At 44.8% G+C, this 12,712-nt stretch overlaps 2 protein-coding genes across 2 annotated transcripts in view; one reads left to right on the forward strand and one right to left on the reverse strand.

Moving 5' to 3' along the window:
- The window catches only part of ATP5PD (ATP synthase peripheral stalk subunit d), an 82,162-nt gene extending 74,571 nt beyond the window's left edge, over positions 1 to 7,591 (reverse strand). Inside the window, exon 1 of the mRNA XM_071764053.1 lies at positions 7,532 to 7,591. Within this exon, the coding sequence (XP_071620154.1) occupies positions 7,532 to 7,576 (45 nt within the window). The 5' untranslated portion in view covers positions 7,577 to 7,591. The remainder of the gene's footprint in view (positions 1 to 7,531) is intronic.
- On the forward strand, positions 18 to 12,640 carry NUP85 (nucleoporin 85). Its single transcript, XM_071764030.1, has 19 exons — positions 18 to 173; positions 265 to 358; positions 433 to 595; positions 1,052 to 1,122; positions 1,641 to 1,684; positions 2,459 to 2,528; positions 3,440 to 3,561; positions 3,924 to 4,058; positions 4,582 to 4,704; positions 5,080 to 5,211; positions 5,617 to 5,723; positions 5,996 to 6,079; positions 6,710 to 6,775; positions 7,257 to 7,408; positions 7,501 to 7,618; positions 8,964 to 9,064; positions 10,805 to 10,956; positions 11,584 to 11,670; positions 12,449 to 12,640. Exons 1-19 carry the CDS (start codon positions 51 to 53, stop codon positions 12,548 to 12,550), a joined length of 2,046 nt encoding a protein of 681 aa, XP_071620131.1. The 5' UTR covers positions 18 to 50; the 3' UTR covers positions 12,551 to 12,640.
- The last annotated feature ends 72 nt before the right edge of the window (positions 12,641 to 12,712 follow it).

A 12,712-nucleotide genomic window follows, 5' to 3' on the forward strand; every position in this document is an offset into this window, starting at 1 on the left:
GCTGCGGGGGCACAGAGGCGGGGGACAGGGGCAGCGGAACGGGCAGCGGAATGGGCAGCGCAGGCAGTGGAGCGGGCAGCCCCGCGGGGCCTCCCGGAGCTCCGGCGGGCGGGAGGCGGGAGGGGAGCGCGGCCGCAGCCATGGAGGAGCTGGATGCGGAGCCGCCGCTGATGGTGCGGGCCGGGGAGGGCAGGGCCGGGAGGGTCCGGGCAGGGGATGCGGCAGCTGCGGGGGTTTCTGATGAGCCTCCTTTCCCCCTCTCAGGTGGTGCCGGGTGCGGACCCCTCCGCCAGACAGCTGTGCTTCGCCTGGGGCCCCGCCGAGGTGCTGGTGTGCGAGACCCTGTACGGCCGCAGAGGTGAGAGCCGGGCCGGGGAGCGGGCAGGGCGGGCCGGGAGCTTCTGCCCGTGGAGCTGACGGGATGTGTTGCAGGCAGCGGGGAGGCAGGGCCGGGCTCCTCCCGACTCTTCGTGGTCCGCAGGGATCAGGACATCTACATCCAGACCCTGCGGAAACTCTTCAACGAGTCCCACGGGATCTTCATCGGGCTCCAGCGGAGCGAGGAGGAGCTGGCGGGGAAGTCGCGGAAGGCGCAGTGAGTGGATGGAGAGGGGGAGCAGGGAAAACGTGGAATCCTGGGGTCAGTTTTGAGGTCCTCATTTTAAGGACATTGGAGCATCCCCAGAGGAGGACAGGGGAGCTGGGGAAGGGTCTGGAGCACGAGTCTTACGAAGGGTGGCTGGGGACCCGGGGGGGTTTAGTCTGCAGAATAGGAGGCTGTAGCAAGGTGTCAGTCTCTTCTCCCAAGGAGCAAGTGAGACATTAAGAGGAAATATCCTCAAGTTATGCCAAGGGAGGTTTGGATATTAGGGAAGATTGAGTCACTGAGAGGGGGTAATTTTACAAAGCAAGGTCCTGATCCTTCCAGTAACAGTGCTGGGCAGTGCTGTGGCTGGGAGTGTCTGCCCTGTGCAGAAACTGTTGAGGCTTTAGTGGGCAATTGGCATGAGACTAAAAGCAGTTCTCTAATCAAAGCCTTTGTGTTTGACAGATTGGTTCAAGTGAGTAAAAACTACAGATCAGTGATAAGAGCCTGTATGGAAGACATGCATCAGGCAGCTAGTAAGTTTATTCTCTTACTGCAGTAAAAGAAAAACTCTAGTTGTGACTATAAAAGGAGGATTTCAGTTATAAGTTACCACAGCTACTGTAAAAACAGCATGCAGAGATTTTGGTAACTGTCAAGACTCCCTTTCCATCAGGGAGATTTTCAAGATGTTTTGTAAATGTGGTCAGAGATATTTTCCCCCCCATGTTTTCACTGATTTTCTGGGGATTTGCAAGTCTTTTCCTGTTTTGAGTTGCAGTTTTTTTGGAAACTGAGTCCAAATTAACAGCTTGCTTCCCCCCAAAAGTGGGAGATTTTACTCTTCCTTTCCATCCTTGCCTTGTAGCCATACCCAGATTTGCACAGGATTCATTAAAAAATTACAAAGTTTGTATAAAGTTAGCTTTGCCTTCTGTCTACTCAGCTAGGTCTGTGCTTCATAAGTGATCTGGTGCTGTCTTTATTTATGAGGCCAAAAAGAGCTATGAAAGGCAAATATGTTGCTCTTTGACTTTCCTTTTTCTTCCCTCAGTTTCAACCCAGGATGCTGCCCTGCAGACCCAGTACAGCACTCAGGTAATCTGCAGCCCTGGCAGGTAGTCACAGCTAAAGGCACCTCACCAGCTGGTAAAGTCATCAAGGCCAGCACTGTGGCAGTGGGCACTTGAGATTTAACTCTGGCTTAGTATATTTGGTGTAGTTTGTGACCAAGAGGAAATGGGAATAAACAGTTGGCTCCTGTATTTCTAAAACAATAAAAAGACACCAAACATCAGGATTCACTGCCATTTCTTAAACAAATATCCAGCGTTACAGGTGTGATGTTTTTTTGTCATCTTAAAGTCAGCTCTGGGTCAGAGCTCACCTGTCTGAAATTTCACCAAACTCAAACAGTCAAGTTCCAGTCAGAGCCTTTGTAGCAACCTCTAGGTGTTCACCACGAATTGTCAAGACACCAGAAGAGGGTTATGTGAGCAGACTGATCACAATAGTTTTGTTCTATTAGCTGCAGTGATGTTGCTTCATTTGCCTCTCTTTTCCCTTGCTGTTCTTTTTGTTAAATATTGAGTGCAAACAAGCTGAAAGTAGCACTACAGTGTAGCCCACTGATGACAGATTATTATTGCATTTAAATAGTCAAACAGCTTCAGTGTTTTCTAAGATGAATGTGTGTAGAGAAGTTGTGGCCTGTTTCTGTCTTCCAGTTTTTATCTCTGAAATGTCACTGACATCTTGTCTGTAGGAACAGAGCTTAACTGATTGCTACTGACAGCAGGTGCCTTTGTGTGGTTAAAAGAGACATAACTGGAATTATTACTAAATCTGAAGCATGGTCATGCTTTTCTTCAGGTTTCTATTCTGTCTGCAATGGAGCTGATCTGGAACCTGTGTGAGATTCTGTTCATTGAAGCAGCTGCAGGTGAGCAGGGAACTACCCTGATGTTAAAGCTGAAGGGCTTTTTGTTTGCATATTTATTTGTTTAAAATGCCTATAGCAGCCATTGTGCCGTGTTTTAATATGTTTTAGAGATATGATGAGTGTCAATGAGCCTTTTAATACCTCTTCTGCCTCAGTAAATTGCCTTTTTTATACTGAATTATGCCAAGCTATTAGATTTGCCTTGTACTTTTCATCCTTATATATAGATCACTGCAATTTGAATCATACTTTTGACAGAAAGGTAGTGAAGAAGAGGAATATCAGAGGTTGTTGCCAATTTATTTAACTTTTAAGCATAAACACATCTTTAAGCATCAAATACGTTGATGCCAGCTGACATTTACACAATGTCTGATGCAACTCCTTAACTTCAGGATGCTGTTTTTGAAGTCAGCTTGTTTACACTTAGTTTTTAAGTCAGAAATATTTTATTAAGGAAATTAGATTATGCAAACAAACGCACACTACTTGCACAGTCCTAGAATTCAGAAGAGAGATTCATAAATTGTGGATTGCTTAATTTGAAGAAAGGTTGATCACCTAGTGCCAGATTTCTTCCTCACATTCAGCTAATAATAACAAAATTAAACAGAACCATTCCATATATCTTTTGGTGTTGCAAGATTTATGATCTGAGTCACTCACCTTTAATTTCTTCAGGTAAGCTGGTTAGGGTTTGGGGTTTTCTGCTGGACTGTGCTGCTCTTCTGTCTAGAATTTTCCACACTGAAATTTGCCAGCAGCCTGGTGCTTCAGGAGCTCTGTTCCTTTGTAATTTGAGCGTAGCAGGTAGAAATCCAATCAGTGAGCCTCATCTAATGAGCATGGCAAACAGCAGTTTGGGCACAGACACTTGGGAACTAACAGGATGAAATCTTCTCTGCATGAAGCTGGGCCCCTCCTGCTTCGCCTCCTTGACTGGGTTCGACTTCACGTCTGTGATGTGGACAACATGGTCCGTGAGGTCCTGAGCAGTGAAAATCCATCAAAACATGAGCTCTTCTGGAACGTGGTGAGTGGAGTCACCTACAAGGTTCTTGACCAAAGGAAATTCATGCTTGTGTGTTCTGCCTTCCTCTTCCTCCCCCAATGCTAGATGATATCTCAAACTGATACCAGCAACACTGCTGTCTGCCTGTATAGGTTTTAAGGTGAACCCACCCTGAAGATCTTCCTCTGCCTCGTTCCCATCCCAATCCTTTCACTTTCCTGGCCCATAGAGGGCAAGACTTGCACTGTGTATTTGAATTATCAGGGCCTACAGCACTTCAACTCCACTGAAGTTGCCTAGCTCACCAGTTGAATTCCCCTCTGAGGTTCCTGCTGGGTGTTTGGTGTCCCTGCCCAGTGCTGACAGTCAGGTGGTGTTTTCAGGTGGATGTCTTTGTGCTGCAAGGCCGAATGGATGAAGCAAGGCACCTGCTCTCCAAGGAAGCCAGTGCCAATCCCACATCAGCAAACATGTGCAGAATCTTGGATGACTTGATGAAGAAGATGCCTGTGCCCAGTGTATGTACAAAGTGGATTGTTTTCATGCAGTTCCATTGGGAAGAGAGAGCCATCTGTAACACCACAATTTGTTCATCATTAAAACACCTCAGCCTTTATCTTTTACAGTAATAATATTTGTTCTTGAATTGCCCAAAAACCCCAACCATTCAGATTAAAAAGGCAGCAGACTTACACAGTTAGACAACTTTCACAGCAGGATACATTCTCCAGTTGTCTGAAGCAATTCCTGTTGAGAACTGTTCTCATGTACAGAATATTTCAGACTACTTTACCAGTAGAGTTCCCCTCTCTTGGAGTCATTTCCTTGTGGAGGAGAAATGGCTGCTGCATCACAGGAATCTCTGACAGGCTCAGCTTTGTCTGATGCAGATGAGTAAAGTCAGACATTTCACATGCAACTGTAGGACAAGGAACAATTTCATGGCAGTCCTGTGATTAGCTTTTTATCATTAAGAACTGAGTTCATCCCAAGCAACTGTTGTAATTTGCCATTATTTTATGTATTTTACCCTCTGTTCAGCTTGGCAACACCCAGACACTGACTGAGATGGAGCTGAAATGGCAGCACTGGCATGAGGAATGTCAGCGGTACCTACAGGATGGAACTTTTGCTTCCAATTCCCACATGGAATCCATCTGCAAGGTATGTTTTTGCTAGGAAGGAAGGAAACTCTGGACAAGTATTGGATCCATCCTTGTGTATTTCAGGAGCCCTGTGTAGCTCTAAGTAACATTAATATGCTGGATAATCTGTTCATTAAATCAGGAGGTTTCAGCCACTCCTCTGTACACTGCTCTTTGTTTTGCAGCAGTCTTTGCAAGGACAGGCAGATGATTTTCTTTTTGTGTCCAAGGCCATGAGGCTGATTAGGAAACTGGGCTCTGAGAAGGATCTTTGTGCTTTGTTATTTGATTAAATCCTGAGCTTTGCAAAATGGAAGCAGTGCATCCGAAGGGTTACTATGCAGCTGTGTAGGTTGCTGAATCTGCAGAATTCCTCCTGGTTTTCTCCCATTAGATCCTGCTGGGAGATGAGGATGCCATCCTGGAGAAGAAAGAGCTCATGACCACTTGGTACCACTTCCTGGTGACCCGCCTGCTCTATTCCCACCCAACTGTGAAGCCAATGGACCTGAGGTTTTATGCACAGGCATGACATTGAATTCTTTATATATTTTTCACCTTCCCATGCACACAAGGGTTACTGTACTTAAAGAAAAACTTTAGGAGGGTTGACATCTTACCCCAGCTACACACCTGTAAGATATTTTCTAGAATTTGTAAGTGGAGTGGAAGACTCAAAGAATGGACCAATAATTGTTGAAGACCCAGTCTCTCTTCAGTGTCTGATGTTACCAGCTGTGTTCCTGCAAATTGTTTTCCCATTTTCCTTGTGCTAAAATAAGGAAAAACATTTTTGTTAATATCTTCAGTCTCTATGGCATATTATTTCCCACAAAGTAACCTAAATGAGGGTGCTACATCCAAACAAATGGTTTCCTTTTACCATCTCACAACCTCTGCATTTATCATGCCTTGTAATCTCATTCCACAGTCTAGTATGGACCTGTTCCTGGGTGGGGAAAGCAGCCCTGAGCCTCTGGACACAATTTTAATGGCAGCCTTTGAATTTGAAATGCATGAAGTGATCAAGGAATGCAGGTCGAGTATTAAGTTTCTTACTTCTATGTGCATTCACTCCAGCAGTATTTGGGGTACAGAACATGAGTACCACCCACCTGATCAGCCTTTCCAAGAATTAAGCAAGAATCTGTGAAGCAGGCAGCAATTAAGTATTCCATGAAGTCTGGGACATTGCAACCAGACATTAATACAGCTCAGTATTGGCAAGAAATCCCTGTGGAAAACCTGACACATCCCTTGGCAGTGGCTAGGCTTAAGTTTTGTTTTCCTTTTGCTTGCTCCCTATACAGCATTGCCCTGAGCAACTGGTGGTTTGTGGCTCATCTGACTGACTTACTGGATCACTGTAAACTCCTGCAATCTCACAATCTCTAGTAAGTATTTATTTGCACTGATTGTTCAGACACCAGGAAGCAAGGATGGCTGAAATGGCACCGTGGGGTTTGCCTGAAAAGGACCATCAGGATTCTGCATTTCCAGAAGATGCAAAATAAAGGTGCTGCATACACCTCTGCAGTAATGGGCAGTGCAGGAGCTCTGAGGAGCAGAAGCAGTTGCTGACCTGATGCATTTGATATGATATTTAACAATGCCTCAATACAGTGTTAAGATTTTCAAAATATATAATTCTATCTGAAATATAATCAAGGGCCCAAATATTTCTGAGTATTTGGGATGGTGGGGAACTCCTCTTTAGAGTTTCCATACTTATACTTTGAATAGATTTGTTTGAATAATTGAATTTTGCTAACTGAATTTCCTTGAAGTTTGTTTCTTAAAGCACTTTCTCTAAGTTGTATTTGCTAAGTGCTGTAAATCTTTGGCACGTTTCCTCAAGAAGAAAGCTGACCAGCATGCTTAGGCCTGGGGTACAAAGCTAGTTAAGACAGCCTGTGAGAAAAGCATGCTGCAGAAATGAAAAATACTTGTGAAATAAAATCATCAGGTTTTTACAGTGAGGTGCAAATAATAGTGCCTGTTACTTCTCTCTTTCCTCTCCTCAGTTTTGGTTCCAATATGCGGGAATTCCTTCTGCTAGAGTATGCCTCAGGACTCTTCTCCCATCACAGGTAGTAACTTTTTTTTTTTCCTTTTTCTTTTTTTCTTTTCTTTTTTTTTTTCTTTTCCTTTTTTTTTTTTTCCTCATAGGCAAGACAAATATCAAAGCAGCCAAAGCAAATAACTATATGTTAGTGAAGTAAAAAGGCAAAAACTTATGGAAACCACTGTCCCTAAGGATCACCAGAGTGTTTCCTTTCTTGAATTAAAGATCTATTAGAACCCACCAAGTGTGTTGACCAGGACAGAATGGCTCCTGATACTGTGGCTTTTTTGGTACCAAGCAAAAAAGCAAAGCACTGGTGAGCTGGTATTCCAGATCTGGATAATAGGAGACTGGTATTTGGTAGCAAGTAAAAATCATTTTAGCTCTGAGTACTAAATTAATCAGAGCTAACTGTTATTAGTGCAGACTCAGATTCTCCTTGTAGCTTTACTATTGTCCTTATTTATGTGATTGGAAACCTTGATGATTTGTTTCCCCTCTCCCAGCCTCTGGCAGCTGGGGGTTGATTACTTTGACCACTGCCCAGAGTATGGCAGAGTCTACCTGGAGCTCCACATCGAGCGGATCCCCCTCAACACAGAACAGAAAGCCCTCAAAGTGCTGAGGATCTGTGAGCAGAGGCAGATGCATGAACAAGGTGGGTGACTCATAAATCTCATTGTTTTGTAGCCATACAAGTGACCCTCCTGAAACTAATTCTTTCCCTCCTCTCCTCTGTTTTCTCCTAAGTTCGCAGCATCTGTAAAATCATGGCCATGAAAGCTCTGCGGAACAATCGCTTGGGCTCTGCCCTGTCCTGGAGCATCAGAGCTAAGGATGCAGCTTTTGCTACACTGATCTCTGATCGGTGAGTCAGTCAGGAGCTGCCAGATGCTGCAGTGGGGTGGGAGGACTGGGAGGAAGCTACTGTCCTGCCATGGACCAGAGAAGCTCCTGCTGCAGGCAGATTGGGATTGTCTTTCCCTCAGAGCAGGAACCTGCAGACCAGAGAACATCTCTGGGTGCTCTCACCTGCAGTACCCAGCTATTTCTATTCTACACTGGTTTAGTTCATAAAATCTAGAGGTGAAACAGATTTGCTTTAGTCCAACCCTCTTAGACCTTGCTTTGATAAACATTTATTTTGTCAAATATCTCTATTTTCTGCACTGTCCTTTCACTTGCTCTGGTACAGCTAAACCAGGGAACTGATGTGGGTGGAGGAAAAATCCCCTTCTGTGCTTTATTCAGCAGATTTTTTTTAACCAGTCTAATTCACCCTGCAGTCTCCAAACAAGTCAGTGGGAGCCACTTAACTCACCATTTCTGCAAAAAATGGCAAGCCACAATTATCTCTAACAAAGAGCAGAATTTTGTTCTACTCCTGTTTTTTCACAAGCTTGTCACAGTATCTGACCTTTCAGGGGTTGTTACCAATTGAAGTGAATGCCAACACTTAGCCTAAAGTGAGTGCCAACCTTAGACAAAAGATAAAGGAACTCTCTGTGGTTTTTAATCTCTAGCAATCCATGTAGTGGATTTTTTTGCTAATTGGAAATAGGCAGGTACCAATCTCTTTGCATAGTTAAGAGTATAATTTTGAAATTATCACCCTGGGTAGGTGGCCAGGCAATACTTCAGCAGTAAAAAAGGGAATACAGTAAGAGATTGCTGGGTTGTTGTTTTTTTACATTTGTTCTTTGAGGGAGTGGGAATCATTGTATTTCTTTCAACAGAAGGTGAAAGAAAACCATCACAGGAAGCAGTTCTGAAAAAAAAAACTAACCCATAATGAAGGCTGTGACAAAACAGATGAAAAGCTTTTAGAATTGTTTTTGTTCCTGCTGCTTATCAACTTTTTTTTTTTTTTTACAAAGCAGAAAAATAGAGCTTTTGTTATGATCTGGGAGTGTTCTTTTTGTATCCACCAGCCTCAGCTTCCTGTGATCCTTCCTTCCCTTACTCCTGTTGAAGAATAGATCTCAGCTACCACAAAATCCAAAGAATAAACCCTGTCTGTTAAATGCACATTACACCAGTTCATTGGCCACTCCCTGGGAACATTTTGTTGTCTTCTGAAACCTCCATGGGAGGTTGATTAGGATGGAACTCAGTGGTATGGTAAAGTTTTCTGAGAAGGAATTAGCAGATACAAAATTATGTGGATTATGTTCTCCCCTTTAAACTTTTGTGGTGTGTTATTTTCACTCTAGATTCCTGAAGGACTACTGTGAAAGGGGCTGCTTCTCAGACTTAGACCTCATTGATAATTTGGGACCATCCATGCTGCTGAGTGACAGGCTAACATTTCTTGGTAAGAAGTACCTCCAGTTTTCATTCTGGTCTGTTATTTAGAACATATCTAACTCCATGGAATTATTTGGATTGTTTTCTTCCTCCATCTGCCTATATCCTGGTTTAGTGATGAGGGGAAACCAAATGGCTGAATGTGATGTGGGATGCAGCCTGCTTGCTACCAGGAGGCTGCATTTCCAATTGCACTCACAGTAGGCATCTGTTCTGCACTGCTTTGAGCAGGATCATCTCAAATTGTGACATTTGTATCTTGCCTCTTTCTTAATCTCTTTCCAGACTGTGTCACTACCTAGAGCATCTTAGAATTACTAGCAAACACAATCTGGAAGACCTTAGGGGGCTTCCCTAGAAGACTAAACCACTGGGTTATGATATTTTGACAACATGATCATTCTACTAACTTTATAAGAAGTTCTTCAAAACCTCAACCTCTTTGGTTGGTTCAGGGTGTCAGTTTCAGGCTCACTCAAACAGCAGAGCTCTCAGACCCTTTCACTTTAGCAGCTGAGCCAAATAACAGCAGAGGGGCCTCCAGCTCTTTTCCTTTACACACCACAGCTTCCTCCTCCTGGCAGGGTCAAATGCAGGCTGTGGTAATGCCCATGGAGCTGCAGTTGCTCTGTGGCTTCTGATTAATGGACCAAGGCAGGAAATGGAGCTAAAATGCACCTTTCTCTGGAGCTGTGGCAGTTAGCAAGCCCAGTTACTGCAGCCAAAATCTAATAGCAATCTGGAACAGCTGTTGGCAATTGGTCTGACTCCCTTCTGGCTGACACCAGCATTACAGTGAGCTTGATGTTGAACTTGATCTGTTCCCATGAGGTCCAAAGCTTGCAAAACTGCAACTGTGTTTTCTTCATTTAACCCTTACCCAAAATTAAGCCTATAAGCTGTGATTTACCTAACAGGTAACCCCTCATTCCTCTGTATGCCCAGTGTCTCCCAGTGCATCACTTCCAAAGATTTGTAGTTGGTGTAACTGTGCTTATAGAGAAATCACCTCCCTTTCTGTTTTTTATGAAAAATCCTGAAAGGCCTGAGCATATTTCATGTTTTTCTTTTGGAGATTTTAGGAATATCAGCTGTACTTTTGCTAGACAAGCTTCACAGGTCTCTATCTTGAGCTCAGTCAAAGGTGAATGGGAATCATCACATCCAGTATCCTGACAGCTCAGTGGGTACAAACAAAGGTGCAGAATAGAACTCACTCTCATCCTCTGCCAGTTCTCTCGTGCTGGGAATTGATCTAAGTAGTTCCTAACAAAAGCAGAACTTTCCACATGAACAAAAATCTCAGTTTCCATTTAAACAGTCAGGAAGACAACAAAACCTTTCAGAGTTCCTGATACTCTGCAGTATCAAAAGAACATTCAGCCCTCTGCCTCTCCCCTCCCTTCCCTGGTTTCTGCAGACACCACCAGCCTCTCTGAGCCACTCCTGCTGTTGCTCACTCTGCAAACACTCAGCACTCACACACAAGAACAGCAGCAAGTTTCTAACTGCCTTTTCAGCCTCAGTTTCCACCTTCCTTCATGCCTGAGGTTCCCATTCCCTCAGACACAGCTGTGGGAGACATTTCAGGTGGGGATGGTTCTACCACAGGCTTCACAGGAGCAAACAGACCCATCCCAGGGTCAGACATCCTCCCAGGATCACAGACATCCTCCCAGGATGCTGGGCCTGAGCAGGTCTGACAGACACTGACACCTTTTTACCCTTCCCCAACACCCCTGTGCAGGCAAGTACCGGGAGTTCCACCGGCTGTACGGGGAGAAGAGGTTCTCTGAAGCTGCCAAGCTGCTGTTGATGCTGATGACTGCTCACATAGCTCCTTGCTCCTTCTGGATGACACTGCTGACAGATGCACTTCCCCTGCTGGAGCAGAAAGAGGTGAGCAGCCTGGTCACGTGTGCCAGAGCCACCCACATCCTTTTTTTACTTCCCAAAAGGTACCCCAGATTGGTGACCCCCTCCTTTCTGTCCCCAGGCAAGGACTTGCACTTCCAGTGCAAAAAAAAATCAGCTCGTGGCTGTTTCAGAGCTGCACAGTTAAGTGCCCTGCCAGTGGGAGCACAGGACCCAGGGCAGGATAATGAAGTTGTAACTCTGTTCTTTGCTTTTAGAAAACAGCAGTGGAAAACATTCCTGCTGATAATTTAAGTACTCACTGCATCCAGTTCCTTCTGGTCCTTGGCTTGAAGATTGTTCTAGTGTGCTTCCCTCTTCTAAGCTGTTTTTTTGCTCCAAGATCCATCAAGAACATGGCAGTTCAGCAGTTTCAGACCCATGGACTGGATGAAGCCCAGAGCCCCCTCCTTGCTGACTCTGCTTTGTGCAGGAGGTGGCACCAGAGACCTCCCAATGTCACAGCCTGAATTGGCCTCTGATTCTATGACTTAAAAGAGTTAGAATGGATCTCAGGGAGTGTGAAAGCCTTCCTTTGCTCTCAGTTATATTCTCAGACTGTGTGAGGTCCTTAAACTTGATTGTTTTCACTAAATATGTCTGTTCCCACAGGTGATATTTTCAGCAGAGCAGACTTACGAGTTGATGCGATGCCTGGAAGACCTGACAGCAGGGAAGCTGGATAAGCAGAAATTCCAGGTAGCTTCTGTTTTGAGAACAACTGGATAATGAATGAGTGGGGCTGTGGGGAGGGTCAGGGGAAATGCTTTACATTTATATTCCAGCTTGGGGGCAGAAAAGAGGGAGAGCCTGAGTTACCAAGGCTGGTGTGTGGTGGTACTGGACAGCCAGATGAGGGGTATCATACAGTCCCAGCCTGGTTGGGGTTGGAGGGGACCTCAGAGCTCATCCAGTCCCAACTCCCAACATGGTCAGGGACACCTCCCACCAGCCCAGGCTGCTCCAAGCCCCATCCAAGCTGGGCTGAGACACTGCCAGGGATGGGGCAGCCACAGCTTCTCTGGGAAACCTGGGCCAGTGTCATCAAGAGATCCTAAGTCTAGGCAGAAACCAGTAGAGGAGCACTGCCCCTCCTCACTGTTCTGCTGCTTTAGACTGTGATGCTTTTCCAAGGTTAATGATTGGAAATTACACGGGCAATGAAAAGCTGAGATGCTGCCATTGTAACAGCTCAAGCTGTGAAACTTTCCAGGCACAGAACAGGGAGCCATTTGCTCCACATGCAAACCTCTAGCTGCCAGAAAAGGGAAAGGCTTGGCAATGCTGTCTTGTGTTGATCTAAAAAAATAGGAAATGTAGCTTTTACTCTTCTCAGGAGGTCCCTCTGACAGGTAAATACACCTCTACTCTTCCTTTTAATCACCTGCATCTCAACTTTCCAAAACTCAGTAAAAAGAACCCACCAGCTCATTCCTGTGTGTAGCAGCAGCCTGACCCAAACTTTGCTCACTTTTAGGATGATGATGATGAGACAATGAAAGTGGAAATGCTGAGACTTGCTCTTGCCCGGAATCTTGCACGAGTCATTGTCAAAGAGGGCACGTTGGAAGGATCCTGAAGACATGCAATGTTGGGATTTTACTCAGCCTTTGTGGCTCACTGTACATAAACCTGACTGCTTTTCTAAGAATAAATGTCTTGTTTTGCATATTGTGTGGGGATTTGTTCTCCTCTTCCACAAACATAACTTGAAAAAAAAAAAAGTAAATGGAACTTGTAA

Source organism: Heliangelus exortis, chromosome 20, assembly GCF_036169615.1.
Source record: "Heliangelus exortis chromosome 20, bHelExo1.hap1, whole genome shotgun sequence".
In the NCBI taxonomy this organism is placed as follows: domain Eukaryota; kingdom Metazoa; phylum Chordata; class Aves; order Apodiformes; family Trochilidae; genus Heliangelus; species Heliangelus exortis.

Excerpts from the sequence above, each read along its gene's own strand:
- NUP85 (XM_071764030.1), top strand. The coding sequence starts at position 51 with ATGGGCAGCGCAGGCAGTGGAGCGGGCAGCCCCGCGGGGCCTCCCGGA. Across the intron at positions 174-264 it reads ATGCGGAGCCGCCGCTGATG|GTGGTGCCGGGTGCGGACCC; the intron begins GTGCGGGCCGGG and ends TCCCCCTCTCAG. Across the intron at positions 359-432 it reads GACCCTGTACGGCCGCAGAG|GCAGCGGGGAGGCAGGGCCG; the intron begins GTGAGAGCCGGG and ends GATGTGTTGCAG.